This window comes from Heterodontus francisci, chromosome 20, assembly GCF_036365525.1.
Source record: "Heterodontus francisci isolate sHetFra1 chromosome 20, sHetFra1.hap1, whole genome shotgun sequence".
In the NCBI taxonomy this organism is placed as follows: domain Eukaryota; kingdom Metazoa; phylum Chordata; class Chondrichthyes; order Heterodontiformes; family Heterodontidae; genus Heterodontus; species Heterodontus francisci.
Genome location: NC_090390.1, coordinates 33433756 through 33446590, shown reverse-complemented (window position 1 = coordinate 33446590; position 12835 = coordinate 33433756). Strand labels below are relative to the sequence as shown.

Here is a 12835-nt window from a genome sequence, read left to right as displayed (position 1 = left end):
CTACAGACATCTTTGAGACTGAGCGAAGAACCAGCATGAAAGAGAAAAGGAGGAGAAGGATAGATCCAGTTGTCCCCAGCAGCAACTACACCTTCACGTGTACCCACTGTGGGAGAATCTGCCGGTCACAGATAGGCCTCACTAGCCACCAGCAGGCCTGCAACCGATGACTACAACCTTCCCAAAATCTTTGTCCGCGAAGAAATGCTAAGACAAGCATTTCAAAAAAATACTTAATTGTCTTTAAAATGCTTTGTGACGTCCAGTGGTTGTGAAAAGTGCTATATAAATGCAAGTCTTTCTTTTCAAGTCTTTCTAGTTACAACCCCAAAAATCTCCCCCTTGATTCTTTTGCCAACTACCTTAAAGTGGCATCCTCTGGTTACCAATCCTGCTGTCACTGGAAACAGTTTCTCCTTATTTACTCTATCACAATTCCTCATGATTTTGAACCCATTGATCAAATCTCTCCTTAAGCTTCTCTGCTCTCAGGAGAACAACCCCAGCTTCTCCAGTCTCTCCATGTAACTGAAGTCCCTCATCCCCGGTACCCTTCTAGTAAATCTCCTCCGCACCCTCTGCAAGCCCTGGACATTCTTCCTAAAGTGTGGTGGCCAGAATTGCCCACAATACACCAGCTGAGGCCTAACCAGTGTTTTCTAAAGGTTCAGCATAACCTCCTTGCTTTTGTACTCTGTGTCTCTATTTATAAAACCATGGAATATACATGCTTTTTTTAACAGCCTCAACAGTGTAATTTCAATGGAAGCGCATTCAATAAATGCAGATGTAGGAATAGGGAAATCTGCCACTGGATCGTCACCTGAAGTGGTTCGTTCATCTTTCCATTTTCCAGATGCTGATGTATCTGTTGTGCATATTGAACATGTTCTATTTTCCTTCATGCGGTTGCTAACACATATTGTTTTGGATTTCTAGGTGCATCTCCATATTTTTTGTGGAGTTCCAGAATTATTTTGCTCAGGATTACGCCATGACAGCATGGATACACTCCACTGTTGACTGCACTACAATGATGTTTGGTGAGTATATGATTACTTACATTCATAAACTTCAAACTTCAGTACAGCTCGGGAGGCCTTTTCTCATATGGAGCTAAGTAGTCCATTGTAGTTCAAGCATGTGTTCTGAGCTGCAGTGGATTAATTGCAGCTATTCTGTTGCACTGAAGTCATGAACTTTGGTCATAATCATTGGCAACATGATTAATATCAAAATTCTGCATAGGCCTTATGATTAGAAAATTAGAGTCTGAAAGGAAGCTGGATAGAAATGTAAAACAGATAGCAAGAGTTTCTACAGATATTTCAAAAGGAAAAGAGTAAGTAAAGTGAGTGTTGGTCCTCTAGAGAGTGAGAATGGGGAGTTAGTAGTAGATAATAAGGAAATGGCGGATGAAATGAACAAATATTTTGCTTCTGTCTTCACCATAGAGGATACAAAATACATCCCAGTAATAGCAGTAAATCAGGAGGTGGAAGGAAGAGAGGAAGTTGGTGAAATTACAATCACCAGGGAAGAGGTACTGAGCAAATTGAGAAGGAGCTGACTAGTTCCTGGGCCCTGATGGACTTCACTAGGATCTTAAAAGAGGCGGCTAATCAGGTAGTAGATGCATTGGAGTTAATTTTTCAAAATTCACTAGATTCTGGAAAGGTTCCATCAGACTGGAAAGTAGCAAATATAAACCCTTCCATTCAAGAAGGGGAGGAGGCAGAAAGCAGATAACTACAGGCCGGTTAGCTTGACCTCTGTCGTGGGGAAGGTGTTCGAATCGATCATTAAGGAGGTTAAAGCTGGGCACTTAAAAAAACTCAAGGTAATCGGGAATAGTCAGCATGGTTTTGTGAAAGAGAAATCATGAATAACCATTTTACTGGAGTTCTTTGAAGGAGTAACAAGCGCTGTGGATAAAGGGGAGCCCATTGACATACTGTACTTGGATTTCCAGAAGACATTTGACAAGGTGCCACATAAAAGGTTATTGTGCAAAGTAGGAGCTCCTGGTGTAGTGGGTAACATATTAGCATGGATAGAAGATTGGCTGGCTGGTTGAAAATAGAGAGTATGCATAAATGGATCCTTTTCTGATTGGCAGGATGTGACGAGTGGAGTCCCATAGGAGTCTGTGCTGGACCTCAACTTTTTACTATTTATATCAATCACTTAGATGAGGGGAACAATAGCATGGTAGCTAGGTTTGCAGATGACACAAAGACAGGTAGGAAGGTATGTTGTGAAGAGGACATAAGGAAGTTGCAGACTAATATAGACAGGTTGAGTGAGTTGGCAAAAATCTGACAGATGGAGTATAATGTGGGAAAATGTGAAGTTGTTCACTTTGGCAGGAAGAATAAAAAAGCAGAGTATTACTTAAACGGAGAACGACTGCAGAATTCCGAGGTGCAGAGGGATCTAGGTGTTCTAGTGCATAAGTCACAAAAAGTTAGTATGCAGGTACAGCAAGTAATAAAGAAAGCTAATGGAATGCTATCCTTTATTACGAGAGGAATTGAAAATAAAAGTAAGGATCTTGTGCTTCAGTTATACAGGGCATTGGTGAGACCATGTCTCGAATACTGCGTGCAGTTTTGGTCTCCTTATTTAAGGAAGGATGTAAATGCGTTGGAGGCGGTTCAGAGGAGGTTTACTAGATTGATACCTGGTACGAGTGGGTTGTCTAATGTGGAAAAGTTGGACAGACTGGGCTTGTTTTCACTGGAGTTTAGAAGAGTGAGGGGAAACTTGATTGAAGTATATAAGCTCCTGAACGGTCTTGACAAGATGGAGGTGGAAAGGATGTTTCCCCTTGTGGGTGAGTCCAGAACTAGGAGGTACTGTTTAAAAATTAGGGCTCACCCTTTTAGGGCTTAGATGAGGAAATTTTTTTTCTCTCAGAGGGTTGTGCAACTTTTGAACTCTCTGCTTCAGAAGGTGGTGGAGACAGAGTTATTGAATATTTTTAAGACGGAGGTAGATTCTTATTGGGCAAGGAAATCAAAGGTTATCGGGGGTAGATGGGAGTGTGAAATTCGTAACACAAACAGATCAGCCATGATCTTATTGAATGTTGGAGCAGGCTCGAGGGGCCAAATGGCCTACTTCTGCACTTAATTCGTATGTTTGTATGTTCACATGATTCTGTGACAAGAAAACGCTATAAATAGAAAACTGATTCAACTTATTTGTTCTTAAGTCTCCCGCTTGAGTTCATCACTTGCCAATATCAATGAATTACATCCCAAGTCTCTCTGCTCCCTGATAACACTCTGCACATAATGAAGACTTTTTTGGTGTGTATAGCAACAATGATATATTTTGTTGAACACCCTGCTTACAATTAACTCTGGGGAATGGGAGCAAAAAAGGTGAAAAAGCCCCTTTTATTGGGAACTGGCCAGTTAGTTCTTTTGAGCTTTCAGCTCTTTATCTGTTGGCTATAGTAGAACTTCTGTGGAAAAGAATGAAAAATCTTTATTTCAATGGGAGCTTTGCAATGATGGCCTACTATAACAACTAGATTATCACGGAGGATCAAATAAAGGGAAAATAAGGCTGTAGGAAGATGCTGCACTAACACTCAGAACACAACAAAACCAACCAAATTCTACTTGCCCACTAAGTCAGTGGGAAGTCCCAGGTTTTGTGTTCTGCTGCCATGGCAACGTCACCATCAGATCAGAGGCTTGTAATTAAGTAGCTGACTTACTTGGCATTCAGCTATACACAAATGTATGAATAAAATGCCAGTCATACTTCAGCACTTGACTGATCTGCACTGAACTTAGTGAGTGTTTCAGCAGTCCTGCATTTATTTTTGAAATTTGAAGAAACCTTTGCCCTACAGATTTTACCCTGCCGGAGTAAATTCTCCTTTTTTTACTGTTTGTGGATTATTCTGGAGTTTGTAGTGTGAGGTGCTGCTTCACAGTATTGAATTGGTTTCTAGAATTTGTAGTCAAATACTATACTCTAGGTATCTGAAGACACAATAACTATGTTGTTAATTATTGTTTGTCAGAGCCTATCAGTAACAGGATCAGAGTAAAGTGTTTATACTTTAAATAAAACCAGGGTACAAATAGAGCATTAATTCCAAGCAATCTGGGGACCCCTCCTAGGCAGTTCGTGATGCCTTTCTAGCTACCAAAGAGCAGCTTCAAAGTGTTGAGAAATTACAGTTTTGATTCTGAATTAATTAGACCTAGAAATCCTTCTGTTAATCTGATAAACCTGGATATTTGATGTCAGTCTCCTGACCACCCATTTCACTGCTGTAATCATCAGGAGCATTTCCAGATACTTCAGATTTCCTTTCTTGGCAGAAAAACAGGCGGTTAACTGCTGAGCTTGCAGGAGCTGTCAGGACTCAGTGTAGCACTACCTGCAAAGGAGACCTATATACATCCTTTGATTTGAACTCCTGGGATAGGGAGAATGAGGCACAGCGAGTGCCATGGCAGCAGGGAGGCTGAGCTGATTTAACAGCCACTTGCCAATCCACTGACCAAAGCAGCCAGGAAGTTGGAAGGAAGCGGCTGCCCGGCCTTTAAAATGGCCGTAAAGCAGGCCCCGACCAGGGACCAAGGGAATGGTCCTTGACACTCGGTAAGTAGATCAATGGGGCTCAGCAGGGGAATCGTAGTCCTGGGGAGGGAGAGGAAAGCCCAGGACAGGGGACGCCCAAAACTGCCTTGTTGGAGCCAGAGAAGCACTCCTGCTGGCCCATGAGGAAATCATTAAAATTTTTAAAACTTATCTTTCTGGGCCTAATTCTGGTCCTGGCTCCTGCTCCTGACAGGTTTGGCTTAGTGGGAAGTCCATCACTGCTCCCCTACTCAGGCCTCATGTTAAAATAACAGCTCGGTCCTCAGTTTTGCCATCGGGAGCCCCATTTATATAGTTATAGAGGGCTTTGCCGGCTTGTGGCAGGTTTTAATATTTAAAATTACAGTCTGCCAGATCAGAGCAGGAAAGGAGAGAGCTCCATTTTAATAGTCCATCCCTGCCTGGTCTCCACAGTTGGGTGGAGGGAATTCAAATCAAAGCACTGGAGATCTGAAAAACTGCAGGACAGGTTTGGTTGGTAAAGATCTGGAAGACATTTTGAGCACAAAGCTACATTACAATTGGAGTGGATGAGGCAGCGAAACTTGATCTTGTCATTGTAAGATTTTTTCACAAACTTTAAAATACAATAGCCCAGATTTGTGATCAGACAGCACTGCCCTTGTCCTTCTAATCAGCCATGAGTTTGCTGAATTTATAACCATCCAGAGCAGTCAGCAGCAAACCCATTCTTTCAGGAAATAATTTGTGATTGCTTAGAGATTAGTTGCATTTTCCAAGGTTTTAAGAGCAGTAAGTTAGGATGCTGAAGAGAACGGGGAAGAGAGACAGAAAACAGACAGATGGGCAGCAAAGGATTTGGGCCTGGAACCAGCTGTCCACGCTGACCTCGATTGACTCCATACCACATCATTTGGGAATATATGCCAGGTTAGACTTCAGTTCTGAAATCTTTCAGCTTCAGTCATAGATCTCCCTTTGCTCCTTGATGAGTTGTAATTCCACTGAAAGACATTTCAGAGATTGAAATGTCAAACTTTCTACAAGAATGAGGTGAAAGGAAACATATAATTGCAAAGCCAAGGAAGTTAAATTTTCAAGCTGTGCAATTAGCAGTAGAGATTTAAATATTTCTACTGGTGGCTACAGTGAAGAAACATCTAGATACAGGATGTAGTATGGAGAGTGACTGTGTCCTGGCAAATTTTGCAACTTGGTATGACACAAGAGAAGTTAAAGTAAGAAATTCTGATAATGCATCATGTAATTATTAAGTATTAAAGTATATGGGTAGGTCACAAGTGAAGATGTACTGTTACATCTGATGCAGACCATTGAATATCAGTAATAGAAGAGGCCTGAAGTTCTGTTGCAGGTTGCAAGATTTTGAATTTGCTTCCATGTATTCTGCAACATTAGCAGAAGCTACTGAAGTCATAAAAATAAGGCCCAGGCCATGCAGTAAAGACAAAGCCAACAATAGCTGGCATCTGAGCTTACCAATAATGCCAATTTCCACCTCCTATTCATTTGTTATCAGATTCTTATGACTTGTTCCAGAAGTGTGTGTATGGGATTTATCGATAGCTGCCAAAATACTTGTTATGATATTAAACAAACTATTGAATTACAGCATGCACTCTGATGAGTGAAAGAACATTTTGGCAGTCTTTTGCAAGCACAATCTGCAGGATATTGCTGCTATCTGATGTTCTTCCAATGCCTATAAAATACCTCCAATTCTGTCCATTGATGGGGAGTACCTAGTGACTGACCATGTCCTTCATTTAATGAGTAGGATTTCAGTAGGAGTTTATGAACATTGTTTTATTTGAGGTTTCATCACTTACCCTTTCAATTTGCACCAATTATCTTCCCATTCTATTTTTCAGAGAAAGCAAAGACTGAGGGCTAAAACTTTGATTGCTCCCGAAAAGAGGCATGGGGATGATGGTGTGCGATTAACCCACACTCGTTCAAAGGAATGCAGGCAGCACGCAAATTTTCTGCTACCTGCTAATTATAATGATAGTAGTGTGTAGCCCAGCTCTATGTGTGCTGCTGAGTGGCTGCACACCTCAGCAGGGAGTCCACATTTATGTGAGGCTAGTACCACTCAAAGCCAGCCTGCACCTTCTTTAAGGTGAGGTGCTCTCTGGCTGCTCTAGGTGGTGGAAGTCATTGTTGATGGCCCTCAGACAGGCACTAGAAGGCAGTGGGAACAGATAGCCATCATAGTCAATGCTGGCAATATAGCTCCAAAGAGCTGGATGTAGTGCCGCAAAAAGTTCACTGACCTCACATGAGTGTTCAAGGCCAGTGGATGCATTATCAATGCCATGTCCTTGCAAATGAACCAGTAGCCTCACACACTGTTCAATTCACCACCCCCACTTCACTCACTTCCCAGCAGTCTTCATCAAGGATGAATCAAATCCAACATTGGTAACCTCACCTCACCCATACACACTTAGTACTGCTGCAAGCCTCACGCTCATATCTCACAGATTGCACATACTGCCAACTATTCAACTGTGAAAGGCACATCACCCAAACACATTGCACCTTGCTCACTGACACGCTTCCCTCTCTCTTGCAGAACAAGTTAGCCCATAATCAGAGACAACAGCATCTAACTGGCAGGAGACAGGCATAGCTGCATGCCCTCACTCTCATGGAGGAGACAGTGCTGACTATTATTGAAGCACCCATGACTGAGACCGTGGACAGCCGCAGGGTTGAAACCATAGAGGATGACGGCATGTTCCCACCTAATTAACCTTCTCACATCCCACTTACCCCTCATCACAGAATCTCTTCTCATTTACAAGCTGCAGATGGTGTAAGCCTGCACCTCTTGCTTTCCCCCTTCCCTTACCCCAACCATGCCCTTGTGCCTTTAACCATTTAGATATACAAGAAGTGTCACTGGTCAACAACTGGTGTGGGAACCTCAAGTGCAGGAGAAACAAGAGACTGATGAAGAAATATTGTCAACCGCAGCCACAAGCTCAGATGCTAAGACTGCATGTAATTTAGAGGATAGCATCGAGTCAGGATGTGCACATGGTGAGTCACCACATTTAAGTGGGCCATTGCCAGGGCAGGGGGAAAGGACAGTGTTGGTGCCAGCTCCCTAGAGGTCGATGGCACAGATGATTTCTGCTGCAGAGGACTTCAGTGGGGCCATGTACAGGAAAATGCTGATGGGTACACACACACAGGTGCTTAGTGCATTGGCAGGCCTGTCTCATTGTCATATTGTTACTGTCAAGGAGCATGGAGGAGTCCAGCACCAACTTGACACAGGGCTTTGCTCAGAGCTTGCAGTCCATTCTACCCAGTGTGGAAGTGGTGACCAACTCCATGAGAATACTTGTGGACCCAACCGTGATGCAGGGCCTAATGGCCAATGTCTCGGTTTCTATTGCAGCACAAACAGAAACCACCCAATGTTTCAGTACTGCAGTGAAAGCACAGACTGAGATCATGAAATCTCAGCTTGCTGTCCTGCAGGTGCAGACTGCTACCATCATGGCTGTGGATACCAGTGCTCAAAGCAGCTTTCAGGATCTCACAGCAGTGCAGCAGTTTGATCTCCAGCAGATTACTAGGATTGCTGAGGTGCTGCCCCTTGGATGTGGAAGTCGCTCCATGGAGCTTGAACCTGCTGTCCCCTGTGAGGATGACAGCATTCATACCCCTACTGCTGTCACTCCGCTACTGCCCCTGCTGCTAGCTGTCAGCCAGCCCAGACTGCCAAAGTGGTGCACCATGAAGCTGGGCCTGCTAGGTCCAGAAATGCTCGAGGACATCTTGCAAGGCCATCTGAAGTCTCTCCCATCGAAGATCAGCAGCCTTCCACCAATCATGCTGCGGCCATTGGGGTAACACTGCATAGGGGCACTAGGACAGGCAGAGGCACCCGAAAGACAGGCACTAAGGGAATGGACAAGGACGATTAATTGACTTTTGTATGGAATATTGGATGTTTCATTGGATAAAGTGAATGTGGAATGGTTATTTTGTGGTGGCTTTTATTTCAGTATTGTGGCCAAGAGGACACTGTAATGATCCTTAACATAGGAATGGGAAGGTGGGAGTTTGTTGTATAATGGGGATTAGAGGTTGTGCTCACAGGTACCATAGTTCACACTGTAGAGGGAGAACTTGGTGTTTGTTAGCACCAGGAAGATGGAATGTGTTGTTTGTTATACTGGGGTCTGGCAATAATAAGGGGAGGGGTTTCAATGTTTTATAATTGTGGAGGGTATCCCTGGATATGACAGTATTATGGGGGGGGGCGGGTAATCATGGTACTGGCATCTGTCAACAATGGGGGCAGTGTGTCTCATGAGGTCTGGCAACATGAGTAAGGCTCCTAGGATATGTCCTAGCTGAAAGGGAGGTGGGTGGGGTTAGATAGCATGTGGATAAGGATTTGGTAGCACTGGGCTGAAGATCCTAAGGCCTGACAACACTGATTGCAAGTAAGTGCCTTGCCATTTGTTCCATGAGGTATAGAGATTTATGCTGTGTTTTATTTTTTGCATTGCTACAGAGGGCAAAAGTAGAACAGTGATGCAGCAACAGTGCACCATTTTCATTATATTTGTCTTTTTGTTCTCTTTAGCACCTATTGGGAGTATTATTAGCAATCGTTATTCCACTAGAGTGTCTGTGATTCTTGGAGGGGTGTTGGCTTCTGCTGGTCTCATTCTCAGCTCATTTGCTACTTGCCTGGAGTACCTCTATCTATCGCTGGGAGTCCTGACTGGTAAGAATTATAACTACTATGTAAATTGGGCTGACTGCTATAAAGTCTTCAGGGGCTCACTTAGATTGGAGAAGGTGGGGAAATCAGAGAAATGACCAGAACAGCATTTATAAAGTTAATGAGCAAAAAAGGTAACTTCCTGCCTTGCACCAGGAGGCAAAGTGGTGAGTGGAATTCTTCAGTTCGAACAAGAGTACTGATTACAAGATTGTCATTCGGCCTTTCTGGCTTGGAAGATAAAAATGTTGTTGGGCAATATAAGAGATGGAAAAGCCTTTCTGTGTAGGCTGCAACTATGACATTTCTTAAAGTATAATTATAGTTATGAACTGTAGAATTATGTCTCCCGGGTCTCCTATTGTCAGTGATAACCAAACTTTACATGCCAGCTAATATTGGTTGGTTCTAGTGCTCAATGATTTGGGGTTCCAGATAGCATGTTGGCATATGGTGACAAATCCATTTTGATTGAGCAAATATAAAGCTAAACTCAAATTGCTCCTTAGGGCACCCACGCATTCATTAATTAATGTTGTAAAAGGCTGTCAGATTAAATAGATTTGCTAATACTTCAGTGTCGAATTGGTGTAATACTTGGACTAGAAAGTCCTTGAGCTGTGGTTCCACTTCGTTGGTGAACCTATCCACACACTGGTTGAGAAAACGTTCTGTCTGGTGATTCCTGCTGGTAAAACTGTTTCCCCAGCAGGAAATCTTCAGATGAGATTGTGAAAATATAATCACATGAGTTCCTTAAATGGATTACTTGCTGCGCACTTTGTGCTTTAAATTCCTGACCCCAAAATAACACGTTGGGATACAGTGTGTGAGTGAAACATACCTTGCAGCCAATGTCCCAGACATGACCATCACCATCCCTGGGTATGTCCTGTCCCACCGGCAGACAGACCCAGCAGAAGTGGCGGTACAGTAGTATACAGTCTGGAGGGAGTTGCCCTGGGAGTGCTCAACATCAACTCTGGACCCCATGAAGTCTCATGGGCAAGGAAACCTCCTGCTGATTACCATCTACCGCCCCCCCTCCCCCAGCTGATGAATCAGTACTCCTCCATGTTGAACATCACTTGGAGGAAGCACTGAGGGTGGCAAGGGTGCAAAATGTACTCTGGGTGGGGGACTTCAATGTCCATCACCAAGAGTGGCTCAATAGCACAACTACTGACTGTGCTGGCCAAGTCCTAAAGGACATAACTGTTAGACTGGGTCTACGGCAGGTGGAGAGGGAACAAACAAGTGGGACAAACATACTTGACCTCATCCTCACCAGTCTGCCTGCCGCAGATGCATCTGTCCATGACAGTATTGGTAAGAGTGACCACCACACAGTCCTTGTGGAGACGAAGTCCCGTTTTCACATTGAGGATACCCTCCATTGTGTTGTGTGGCAGTACCACCATGCTAAATGGGATAGATTTTGAACAGATCTAGCAATGCAAAACTTGGCATCGATGAGGCGCTGCGGACCATCAGCAGCAGCCGAGACCTCATGGCCCAGAATATCCCCGACTCTACCATTACCATCGAACCTGGTTCAATTATGAATGCAGTTGGGCATGCCAGGAGCAGCGACAGGCATACCTCAAAATGAGGTGTCAATCTGGTGAAACTAAAACCCAGGACTACTTGCATGCCAAAGTGCGTAAGCTGCATGCGAGTGACAGAGTTAAACGATCCCACAACCAATGGATCAGATCTAAGCTCTGCAGTCCAGCCACATCCAGCTGTGAATGGTGGTGGACAATTAAACAACTAACTGGAGGAGCTGGCTGCACAAATATCCTCATCCTCAATGTCGGGGAGCCCAGCACATCAGTGCAAAAGGTAAGGCTGAAGCATTTGCAACAATCTTCAACCAGAAATGCCGAGTGAATGATCCATCTCGGCCTCCTCCTGAAGTCCCCAGCATCATTGATGCTAGTCTTCAGCCAATTTGATTCACTTTATGTGATATCAAGAAATGACTGAAGGCACTGGATTCTGCGAAGGCTACGCGCCCTGACAAAATTCTGGCAATAGTACTGAAGACCTGTGCTCCACAACTTGGTGTGCCCCTGGCTAAGCTGTTCCAGTACAGCTACAACACTGGCATCTACCCGGCAATGTGGAAAATTGCCCAGGTATATCCTGTACACGAAAAACAGGACAAGTCCAACCCACCCAATTACCGCCCCATCAGTCTACTCTCGATCATCAGTAAAGTGATGAAAGGTGTCATTGACTGTGCTATCAAGCGGCACTTACTTAGCAAAAACCGGCTCAGTGACGCTCACTTTGGGTGCCACCAGGAACACTCAGCTCCTGACCTCATTATTGGCCTTGGTTCAGACATGGACAAAAGAGCCGAACTCAAGGTATGAGATGAGAGTAACTGCCCTTGACATCAAGGCAACATTTGATCGAGTATGGCATCAAGGAGCCCTGGCAAAACTGAGGTCATTGGGAATCAGGGGGAAAACCCTCCGCTGGCTGGAGTCATACCTAGCGTAACGGAAGATGGTTGTCGTTGTTGGAGATCAATCATCTCAGCTCCAGGTGATCACTGCAGGAGTTCCTCAGGGTAGTGCCTCGGCCCAACCATCTTCAGCTGCTTCATCGGTGACCTTTCAATCATAAGGTCGGAAGTGGGGATGTTCACTGATGATTGCAGAATGTTCAGCACCATTTGTGACTCCTCAGATATTGAAGCAGTCCATGTGGAAATGCAGCAAGACCTGGACAATATCCAGGCTTGGACTGACAGTGGCAAGTAACAATTGCACCACACAAGTGCCAGGCAATGACTATCTCCAACAAGAGAGAATCCAACCATCTCCCCTTGACATTCAACGGCATTACGATCACTGAATCCCCCACTATCAACATCCTGGGGGCTACCATTGACCAGAAACTGAACTGGAGTAGCCATATAAATACCATGACTACAAGAGCAGGTCAGAGGCTAGGAATCCTGTGGCGAGTAACTCACCTCCTGACTCCCCAAAGCCTGTCCACCATCTACAAGGTACAAGTCAAGAATGTGATGGAATACTCTCCACTTGCCTGGATGGGTGCAGCTCCAACAACACTCAAGAAGCTCAACACCATCCAGGACAAAGCAGCCCGCTTGCTTGGCACCCATCCACAAACATTCGCTCCCTCCACCACCGACACACAGTGGCTGCAGTGTGTACCATCTACAAGATGCATTTCAGCAACGTACCACGGCTACTCAGGCAGCACCTTCCAAACCCGCGACCTCTACCAACTAGAAGGACAAGGGCAGCAGATAGCAGATGCATGGAAATACCACCACCAGCAAGGTCCTCTCCAAGCCACACAACATCCTGACTTGAAACTATATTGCCATTCCTTCACTGTCGCTGGGTCAAAATCCTGGAACTCCCTAATAGCACTGTGGGTGTACCTACCCCACATGGACTGCAGCGGTTGAAGAAGGCAGTTCATCTT

The 12835-nt window shown here is 44.5% G+C and overlaps 1 protein-coding gene across 16 annotated transcripts in view; it reads left to right on the top strand.

Annotated features, from left to right (window-relative positions):
• Positions 1 to 12835, top strand: part of LOC137380557 (monocarboxylate transporter 12-like) — a 112993-nt gene that overhangs the window by 83767 nt on the left and 16391 nt on the right. For all 16 annotated transcript variants that reach the window (XM_068052560.1, XM_068052555.1, XM_068052556.1 and 13 more), the window contains 2 exons: positions 940 to 1043; positions 9224 to 9367. In XM_068052560.1, the coding sequence (XP_067908661.1) occupies positions 940 to 1043; positions 9224 to 9367 (248 nt within the window). The remainder of the gene's footprint in view (positions 1 to 939; positions 1044 to 9223; positions 9368 to 12835) is intronic.